The sequence below is a fragment of the Corvus kubaryi genome, unplaced genomic scaffold (assembly GCF_017639235.1).
Source record: "Corvus kubaryi isolate FWS band 111438036 unplaced genomic scaffold, C.kubaryi_AGA036_p1.0 37308, whole genome shotgun sequence".
In the NCBI taxonomy this organism is placed as follows: domain Eukaryota; kingdom Metazoa; phylum Chordata; class Aves; order Passeriformes; family Corvidae; genus Corvus; species Corvus kubaryi.
This window is the reverse complement of record NW_024581096.1, coordinates 21,013,591-21,023,796: the sequence shown is the minus strand read 5'-3', so window position 1 is coordinate 21,023,796 and position 10,206 is coordinate 21,013,591. Positions and strand designations below refer to the sequence as shown.

Genomic DNA, 10,206 nt, shown 5'->3' with positions numbered 1-10,206 from the left:
GTACAAACAGGCCCATGCTCAATGTCCTGAGGTGCTGCTACTATTTCTAGGTTTCACTTTTCCCACACCCACAGATTTTCTGATTTTTTGCTTTGGTACCAAGCAGCTTCTAAAAGCTGGAGTGTGCAAAAACACTTCTGAAAGTGTTGAAGGCTGGTGTACTGATGGCATGGAAACAAGAGGGCTCAGGGAACCCTCATGGAAGATGACATTTGAGGTAGAATTGTTAAAGGCAATCTCACTTCAAGATCATCATGTCCCACAGTGGTTCTGCAAAAATACTGTTTTCAGATCTAAAAAGGTCTTACTGTATGGGGCTTTTTTTTGTTTTAAAGCTATGCCTGCCTTATCATTAGAGCTATTTATCTGCTTTACAGGTGTATCACAGAGGGAAAAATAACTGGTAAAGACAACAGCAAGTTTGAAGGTTCTTTAATGAAAAATAGGTGATGTTTACAAACACATGGCCAAGAGAAAGAAGAGCACAGTAAGAATTCCAAAATGCATTGCTAGTGCAAGTAAGCAGGCAACAGAAGGAAAATCATGTTCCACATAGGCCACTTCAGGTGAACTGGGGTTTGCTGGGCTATGTCAGCTCGAAAGGCACAGCCTCGATCTGCCTTGAGAGCTCTTCGTCCAAGGCTTTCTAGTGGGAGAGAAAACCAACTGGAATCAGGGACTGTGAGACAGTTTCCACACACTGCTGGTAAACAAACACATCTGCAATGATCAGACCCTGGGAGGTTGTTAGCAGGGATGGATTAACCCCGGTGCTGAGCTGGATGGACTCGTCACTGCAAAGGGCAGACAGCCACGGGGAAATCTCCAAAGGAAGGGCTGGACAAGCTCAGCTGCCTTTACCCTGTGCCCCAATGTGATTTTGGACACCTCTCAGCCCACAGGTCCTCCCCAGAGGTGAGCATTCTGACCTGAGGACAGCCTCAGGCTGGCAAGGGGAGCTTGTGTTCCTGAATCAAACAAGTGGCGTGCCAACGTCGGCAGTCTCACCTGAAAATGTGCAAAATGCTCTCACCTTGCTGTGATTTTCGATCACAGTTTTAAGGCTTACCACTTGTGCTTTACAAGCAAGCAGGCAGTAGCCCAAAGGAACAAAAACAGGTTTTATGGGGCTCAAATGTGGCCTGGTTCGCTCAGGAAAGCTACATATGATCTTCCCAAACAGCTTTACGGTGTTTGGTTTAACAGCCACACCTGCAGATTACACAAGCATGGAGGAAATGGGCACTATGTTTTATAGGGGAAGGTCCCCATTGCAGTCTACAAAGCAGCTGTTGACTAAAATATGGGCCCTGGAGTCCTCTGAGAGTTCAGGAGGAGCAAGGAAGCTTCTGAGACCGACACTGAGTGAATAAACATTCCAATAAGCAAAACTCATAGGGATGTAGCTACCTAATACCCACTAATATCACTGTGCCCAACTGACTTTGCAGCTTAGACATCACTCCACCAGTTCCCCTTACCAGTATCTACAACTCCTGCCTTACCAAATTTCCCCATGAGAACATTAAGACTACAGTCTAAGGTGGGTAAATCTGTAACCAATTAATACATGTAGCTCCTGGAAAGATAAAAAAGCTCTTACAAGTTCGTTTCTTGCTTCTTCAACCATCACTCGTGCCAGGGCAATGCTCTAATGAGAGAAAATGGCATAAAAACCAGTAATTCATCAGGAAACAAGAGTCCCTGCACCTTTAAAAGAGTCTAATGATGAGCCTCAAGTGAATTAATGGACAATTAATGCAGTTTTGTGTATGCACTTCACACACAGAAGGTACTGACATTAAAAGCCTAGTATTGGTTTGGTTTGGGCAATTATTTCAAAAGTCTGGTACACCCTAAAATCTAAAAAACCCCTTCATTTTAAGCAATTTTCCAAACCTACCAATCAAGGGACTTGATTTTAAACATATTTGTGCAAGAAGTTTCCAAAGCACAGTTAAGTTTGCAAGGATAAACCTCCCTCCCCTCCTTCTGCCTGCACCAGAAGTGAGGCACTGGGGCTCTCCCTGTCTCCATTGAAAGCAAGGCTGGAGGAGGGAACTGAAGAACCTAATCCCATCTGAATGTCCTGTTCCACTTGAGGGAAGGAGGAAGCTGCCTCTTGGATGAAGACAATTACACAGAACACCAGTCCCACCCTTCTACCCACAGTCTTTTTTTTTTCTAGGAGCAAGACCTCAGTGTTTGTAGGAGGGAGATGAGAAACTTGCATTTTCACACAGCTGAGGACCCAGCACCCTCAAGAGAAATCAAAGAAAATTATGGAGCAGCCAATTTAGGGGACAAAACCTACATTTGGCTACTTCTTCATGATCCTTAAAATCCTGTTCAGAGGTCCAAACTCTGCACCGCGTGCTGTGTCCACCCTATTCACAGCCTGATGACAGTTACAGCTAATGTACTGGTAAACCTCAGAAAGTTGGTTATCCTAGGGGATTACCTTTTCTTCCATATTTCTTTGTCCAATTCCTGGCTAATTCACCTGAATACTAATTGACCCAGTGAATCTACTTTGTTAGAACAGTCTGCCTGACAAGCATACTTAATTTCTTGATTAATAAATAGAGATTAAGTCTTTGGTTTACATCATTAACAGACCTGTATGACATCTACCTGTCCACCAAAGCCATCACAACAATATCCTTTACATTCTGAAGTCCACTAAAATTAACCTGATGGCAAATACAATAAAACAGTGGAGTAAGTAGTTACAGGAGGTAAATCATGGTAGGACTCCACTTCCTTCTTCAATGGCTTAAGTTTTTCCTGCACTGCAGCCAGTTCCTGCAAAGAGAGCAAGACAGATTATATTCTAGGGAATTATTTGTAGAATTGATGGAAATGACTGAGATAGATCCACAGTTATCTACAGCATTTCAAAATTCGAGAGCTTTCATCCTCCTTAAACCACACAGAAAACTGAAGCTTTGCACATGCAGCAGCAAAAAGACTCTCCCTTACACTTACCAAGGGGAAGTAATTTCTGTTTGGGGCTGCAAACTGAGTACCTTCCGCAGTCCTGAACTCTTTTCAAATAACCAAAGTTATGTAAAAAAGATAAAGTCATTTGTGCTGCCCATTTCACTGACATCTTGGCAAAGCAGTTCTATACATGTCAGGGACTCAAACCTTACCTTATGCTGGGGCTCTAGAAGAGGACAAGCCTAGAAAATTTGCCTGTGGCTTTTTGAATGCAAAATTCCAACAAAAATTAGTTCTGGCCAGTACTCTCCCATAACACCGGGCAACGTGAGCACTGCCACCCAGTGCTGGTTCGTGAGAACCACAACAGAGAAACCAGGAAACCTATTTTCACTGTTCCACTTGAAAACATGCAGGAAAAGACCGCAAAAGTAATGAGAACACTGAGTTCCCACTACAGTAACAGCAAAAAATATGACGACATGGTGAGTGCACTCAAACCAAGGCAAAACATACGTCACATGTGTAGAAATGTTTCAGCACAAAGCTGTAAAGTCAGTAGTTACTGACTCAAGCAATGTGCTTTTTATTTAATGTATGTTCCACTGGGCTTACAATACAGCTGAAGAAAGTTATGTTTGAAGACACGAGAAAAAAAAATAGCACACAGTAGTTCAGAATTTGGGATTCATTTGACCTTATCCCCTTGTTTTGAAGAGGTTTAATTCACACAAAGTATAAAGAATCACATGGGTCATTCCATCAAGGAACTGCAGTACACAGATAGCCATGCAATGTGATATAGTCCACAGGACATCCACTCTGTTTATAACATGGAGGCAGATCTGTTTTCAGTGGCAGGGAATTAATTCCAGGAAAATTCTCCAGTAGATGCCTCTCAGAGAGACAAATCCATACCACAGACCCCAGTTCATGGGTATCCATCTACAGGATTTTAATTTGTGCTTCCTTTGGCCATTAAGATTTGTTCAGGTAACCCAACAGCGAGCTACAATTCCTGAAAGCACCCAACAAGCAAGCCTGGGTTGTTCCACTGTAGAAACATCCCTCTTGTACCCAAAAACCTACCTCAGACAATTTCACAAGTGCTTCATGTGTCAGGGATTGGTCCAAGCCCGTGGCAATAAGCTGCTTCTGTAAACAGGACAGGGCACAAAACACAACAAGGAGAATAAAGATTTCACCATTTACTTCTGGTTTTAGCTAAACAGGCAAAGAAGAATGCGGGTTGTCCACCGCAGAAATGTGTGCTATTTGAGCCACAGCTATAGCTGGTGTATGAAACCAGGTGCTGCTAAAATTTCTATCAAGAATAACAAGTCTTTTCCAGAAAAACAGTGGAAGAAGGGCACATGGCAAGGCTGAACAGAGGGCTCTCAGTAAAATGTCAACTGCAATGCAACACTTTCCATCTCATATTTGTCAAGGTATCAGACAGCATCCAAGCATTAAACAAAGCATTTACATGTCCTTCATCATTTAGGAAAGGTGAAGGAGCAGGCAGTACAACTTCTGCTTTCTGCATTTAGTCATACATTCTTTTTAAAAAAAAATGGGTCATATTCATAATTTTGAGACACAATTTACCTCAGTGAATCAGCTGCTCTACTGATAGCTGTGTTCTTTTGCATGACAGTAGCTCACAATAACCACCAGGTAATCCCAGCTAACAAAGTTCTCAGGGAATGAGGAGAGCGCATTGTACTGATCACAGAATGTGCTGAGGAGAAACCAGCAGGGACAACTGAACTGTGTTTACATGTTGTCCTGTTAGCTCAAGAGTCACCAGTCATGGAGTTTAGGAAGCCTATGGAATGTCTCTGTAACTACAAATCTGGGCTCAACCAACCACAGCTGTGTCATCCCATAACAGTGTCTTCTAAGAAAATTCCTTCTGCCTACCTCAGCATCCTTGACCCTTATTTTTAGATCCTCAGATTTTTTTTCCAGGAATATCAAGTTCTTGGATCGACTTGCAGCTTTGGCATTTTCTGCTTCCTGAGATTCTGTTATTTTTTTAATATCCCTTAAAAAATAACACAAAAAGAAAAAACTATTACACTCAAAGATATATCAGTATACAAATACTGTTACTTATCTATGCTTGAGCTAAACCCTGCCATACAACCAACACAAGAAAGAAGAAAATGGAGAAAACATCGTATTTCCCTGTGAGATTTTCCAGTGCAAACATATAGAGCTGTTACTTCCAGAACCCCAAAGGCCAGGGAAAACAGTGGCAAAGGGAAAAGCCATATGCCTAAAAGCAAAGGGTAATAGTCTCACTTAGAGACCTGTTACATGAGCTAAACCTCACATCAAGAGGAGGCAAATCTGCACAAAGTATATGGGACTCTCTTCCACAAGCCCAATTACCACTTTAAAAGACAAAAAAAACACCCCAAAAGTAATTAGACTGGAAGGGAGCTGTGGAGACCATCTGGGCCAATCCCCACTAAAGGCTAGGGTTGATCCTGCTGTGCTTGGCAAAGCACTTCAGATTACATCCTCCAGGGAATGGACGTGATACTGATTTTTTTTTTAGAATTATTGTTATTATGTCTCCTACACACTGGTTAAGGGAACTCCTTACCCAAGAATGGCTTTTGTTTTGCCTCCCTCAGTCTGACTACAGAGCCCATGCTAAATGTGCTGAGAAAACCAGATTTGCCTTCAGCCTCAGACAAAAGCAACTGGTGGAAGATGCAAGCTCGTATCTGAAAACTGCTGATAGACCACTTTTGCTGTAAAATAATGGGTTTGATGCTTTCCCAGACCTCTTTTGATTACTGAAAGTATCCATAACACATGGGTTTTGATATACTTCCAAATACCTCAAACTGGACATGTGTCAAACACCTAAAAATTCAGTTATCCTTGTTAGTTACCATAACCAATGTTACCCAAGACAGAGATCACAAGGTCAGAGATTAAAGTATTACTTTAATCTTTCCCTTTTCCTTATCCATTACTTACTCCTCTAACTGCTTTTCCATCGTCAGTGTTGAAGCTAGTTTTTTTGTGAGGGTGTTCAATTTCAGTTCCATTTCTTCGTTTTTTGATTTTGTTTTAAACAGTTCCGAGGTCATATAATTAATGGCACCGTAGAAGCTGGTGAAGAGAGAATCAGTGGTAATGCTCAGGAGTCAGCTCTTCTCAAAGTCAGAGTTATTGTTATTCTTTTCTCCACACTTTACACAAATGACTTAATTTCCTCCTGATGTTATGGCAGGACTAAATTAAAAGAAAACACGAAGGGAATTTGCTTTCTATAACTAACACAGATTTGCAAATGGAAGGGAAAACAGACCAGCAACATGAGTAAGAGTAAGTGAACACCACCTGGCACTCTGGTGAATAAAACCACTGGGTTTGAAACCACCAGGTGCTCCACTTCTGGCTTGCCACATTGCCTTTGAGAGAAACTGTATTCAGGCCCTGAAAATGCACAGTCACAAGATGTGCCCAGCAGTATCTGAGTCTCTTCCTCTGCCCAAGCAGCTTAAACCTCTTCTCCCTCCAGCTCAGGAAGACAGCTGTAAGAGCCAAGATCCTGAATACCACATAAAAATTGGATCCCAAAGCAGATTTTTCCCCTTCTTTACTGCAAGTGCTGCAGTGTCATGGGTCAAAGCCATGCTAGGGAGAGAGGCCCAGGGAGACCAGACTAACAGATGCCACTTCTCCATGGCAGAGGGAATCTCCTCACATGAACTGAGGCCAGATGAGATAGACAAGAATGAGGAGCTGAGACTGGAAGACCAGTCATAATTCCCCAGTCTTTGCCTAAGTAGTGTGAACACTGCTATAGCTTGGGATACCTGGCACAACCATTCAACTGGCAGCAGCCTGCAGCCATGGACCACAAAAGCATGAGCAAAAAAGAGGGATTTAACTCTGTCCCAGACCCTTCTCAGTCTTTAGAGTCTTCCTGTGCTGGGATAACCCAGAGTAAGCACTTTCTGCTCAGTTCCCGTGCGCTCCAAAGCTGCCAAAGGCATGCAAAATAAGCTGGACAAATAAGATTCCTAGTGTCAAAGTCAAGTTTGAAGCTGCTGATGTGAAAAACCAGAGGAAAACGGCACAGACCATCACCTTGAATGAAGAGTGTAAGAATTACCTGGTAAGAGACGTGTCCTCCACTTCGAGTGCCATCGCACTTTCTACCAGGTCATTGAGGTCTGTGGTGGCTTCTTGGGACAGACTGTCTACGGAAAGACCCAGACTTTCTTCAAGAATATCCTGCCAGTACTTAGCTGAAAAATACATACAACCCAAAATAGTGATTTTTTTACTATTACTGTTCTTTTACGGAACTCTCTGAAGCTGGAACCCAATCCTGCACCGGGAACTTGGCTACCTGCCTGCTGTAAGGGGAAAAAGACACTTTAAAAAAAGGCTTAAGCATGCCAAACTGCTGCCACATCTCCATTTGTCAAACAAATTCAGGGTATAAAGGGAGAAAGCACTGCTCCACTCCTTCTCAGACCAGTCTGTCTGACATCAAACAAACAAGAGCTCACCCTTGTGCTACAGCAGTGAACACACTGGGTCATTGCCCCACAAAGCTCAGCCTGTGCCTGGTTTGTGGCAGACCCAGGAAGTCCGCTTCCATCACTTTTTGTTTGGTGGCAAGGCACTTGAAGACTTGCAGGAATGAAAACTAAACACACTTTCATATAAAAACATCTTCATATGTACTATGCCAGCCTTTGCACAGAAAAGTGAAATTCCTTCCTTAGAAAACCCAGTGAAGGGACGGTCCTTTAGTATGTGTGTTAAAAACATATTATGGTCTCCCGAAACACTCACTTGCTCAAAAAAACCCGAACACATTGTAAAATACTCACTCTAGGCAGCTTCAGCACAACTTAAATCACCTCGCTGCTGTTTCAGATTCCTCCAGGGCTTTCCTTAACAGTGGCTGAGCACCAGCTCAGACTCTTGAATGAGCTGCAGGGACACTTCCCTCTTGTCTTGGGGTGACTTTATGATGTTGTATCCCATATTGCTGTTCTATGCCCAGAAATTAATTTTGTGCCTTTTTATAGCTTTAAACTGAGCCTGAGAGGGGGGAGAGAAAAGTGTATTTTTTCAAACCAGTTTGCAGTTTGTTTTCATGTTCCAAGGACACAGATAAACCTCTCTTGGCTCTAACAGCAGCGGCTGGAGAGGGAGGAAGCAGCTTGCTTTCCAGCCAGTTTTTTCAGCTCCTTTTCCTCCGGAGAGTTGAACTTTGTTTTCCTGGGACTCAGATTTTTCCCTTCTTCTCTGCTAGATGGTTTCAACACCACAATACATTGGGAGGAATTTCCACCGAGGCCTTGGCCCTGGAGGTGGGCACACCACCCCGTCCCAGCTCCGAGAAGGAGGGGAGAGGCTACCTACAGAAGGACTCTGAAATTTTCCCAGGTTTTTCTCTCCACAGCGAGAGGTTCTACTATTTAGCATTATTATCTTTTTTCTGTGTGTTTGTTAAATAAATAGTTTTATGTCTTTCAATTTCCTTCGAGGAAAATTTATTTTTTCCCAAACCTGGTGGGGGAGGAGTGGTTGTAACCTGCCTTCTCTCAGAGGATATATTTCCAAATTGGCCCAAACCAGTACACCTCTCTATCCAGGCAATATTTCCATGCTGTGCTATCCAGCCCAGCAGACTAGGAGGTTTTAGCAATTAACCCGCTTGTCCACATCTATGGCCTACTCAAGATGGCTTAAAAAATTGTCCTTGACCAACCTTATGCCACTGTAAATTCAGCTGAAAGGAAGGTGTGTGATGCATTGTAGTAAAAACTGCATCAGAACAAAAGCTGAGACTGTTTCAGTTACATATACATATTCCTAAGTTTTTAATAAATACAATCATCAGGATCACTGAGAAAAGCCTGACTCGGATGGAACTGAGAAATGGAGCTTCAAACTCACCTTCTGCTTCATACTTGGCTGCCTGGTCCTTCATGTCCTCTATCAGCAACAAAACATCCCTGTCTCTCTCTTCATTGCATTCCATAACTTCATGCAAAATATCCACTGTCCTTTCATTCACCTCATACCTTGGAACAGGCTTATCCCCATATAATTTTTTTAGCCATAAAGTAACCTGCCAGAGAAGGGAGACAAAAGAGCAAGCAATCACGTGAAATGACAGAAAATAGCTGACAGATGTGAAAAATATAAACCACTGCAACCTCTGCATTCCTGAAGAGTAACTCCTACATCAGTCCAGGAGGCATGGGTGGGAAAGGGGGAGACAAATTCCTTCTTCTCCTTTAAACACCCTCTGTGGTCTATAAAACTGTATTATATCCCTTTTAATCTCCCTCATTTCTCTGGACACCTGCTTATCTCCCTGTGATAGAATTTTATCTTTTTATTCACGTGACGTGTTGTCTACAGACACAGTAATGACCCAAGAGATGTTAAAATGGGCATTTGGAAAACTGGTGAACACTGTGTAAAGTGTGTGGGATAAAACTGCCCGAGCCATCATTGGGAACAGTCTCTGCAGGAGAGTGGGAGAGAGTCACCACAATGTGCAGGCACAAGCCCTGCAAAGCATTTGTACCATTAAAAACAAGGTCAGGAATGAGAGATAACTCAGTGCTCTCAGCTAGGGCTGTGATTATGGAATCACTGAATTGCTTGGGTTAAAAAAGCCCTCCAGGATCAACAAGTTCAACCATTCCCCCAGCACTGCCAAGGCCACCACTGCCCCATGTCCCCAGGTGCCACATCCACACAGCTTTTAAACCCCTTCAGGGATGGGGACTCCAATACTGCCCTGGGCAGCTGCGCCAGGGCTGGACAGCCCTTTGAGTGAAGAAATTTTCCCTAATATTCAACCTAATTAAATTAGAAAGGTTAGATCATGACCAGCAAGAACTGAAGAACGTGGAAGTTCTAAATCATGTAAGGAACATAAAGTCCTGCATAAAGCTGCCTAATAAACCTGACGGAGAATGGACGCGGCCGTATAACTTCAAAAGCCATTTTTTTCCTAGCACCTCTTTCTTCATCCTGCTGCCATACCAGCACCTCAGCAGCAATGGAGAAAACCACGGCACCCTGCGGCGCAAACAACACGGACGATGTGTGTGTCAGAGGAAAAATGGAGAGAAAGAGAAAGCCACCGAAGCCCCGCCGGCCCCCGTTACCCGTATGAGCTTCTCCTCAAAGGGATCGCGAGCCCCTCCTGCCGCCGCCGCCGCCGCCATCCCGCCCGGAGCCCGACGGGAGTGGGCG

The 10,206-nt window shown here is 43.4% G+C and overlaps 1 protein-coding gene across 1 annotated transcript; it reads right to left on the bottom strand.

The window, feature by feature from the left end:
* Positions 1–415: 415 nt before the first annotated feature.
* On the bottom strand, positions 416–10,206 carry HAUS1 (HAUS augmin like complex subunit 1). The gene is made up of 9 exons (XM_042028784.1): positions 10,119–10,206; positions 8,890–9,064; positions 7,085–7,220; positions 5,941–6,075; positions 4,867–4,990; positions 4,033–4,098; positions 2,734–2,805; positions 1,604–1,651; positions 416–646 (listed from the first exon to the last, which is right to left on the bottom strand). The coding sequence occupies exons 1-9, from the start codon at positions 10,176–10,178 to the stop codon at positions 587–589; spliced, it is 876 nt and encodes a 291-aa protein (XP_041884718.1). The 5' UTR covers positions 10,179–10,206; the 3' UTR covers positions 416–586.

What these genes read in the sequence shown, in the direction of transcription:
- HAUS1 (XM_042028784.1), bottom strand. Translation starts at nt 10,178, where the DNA reads ATGGCGGCGGCGGCGGCGGCAGGAGGGGCTCGCGATCCCTTTGAGGAG. An exon ending in TTGAGGAGAAGCTCATACGG is followed by an intron (nt 9,065 to 10,118) that starts GTAACGGGGGCC and finishes CTTCTCTGGCAG; the next exon opens with GTTACTTTATGGCTAAAAAA. An exon ending in AGCCAAGTATGAAGCAGAAG is followed by an intron (nt 7,221 to 8,889) that starts GTGAGTTTGAAG and finishes TGTATTTTTCAG; the next exon opens with CTAAGTACTGGCAGGATATT.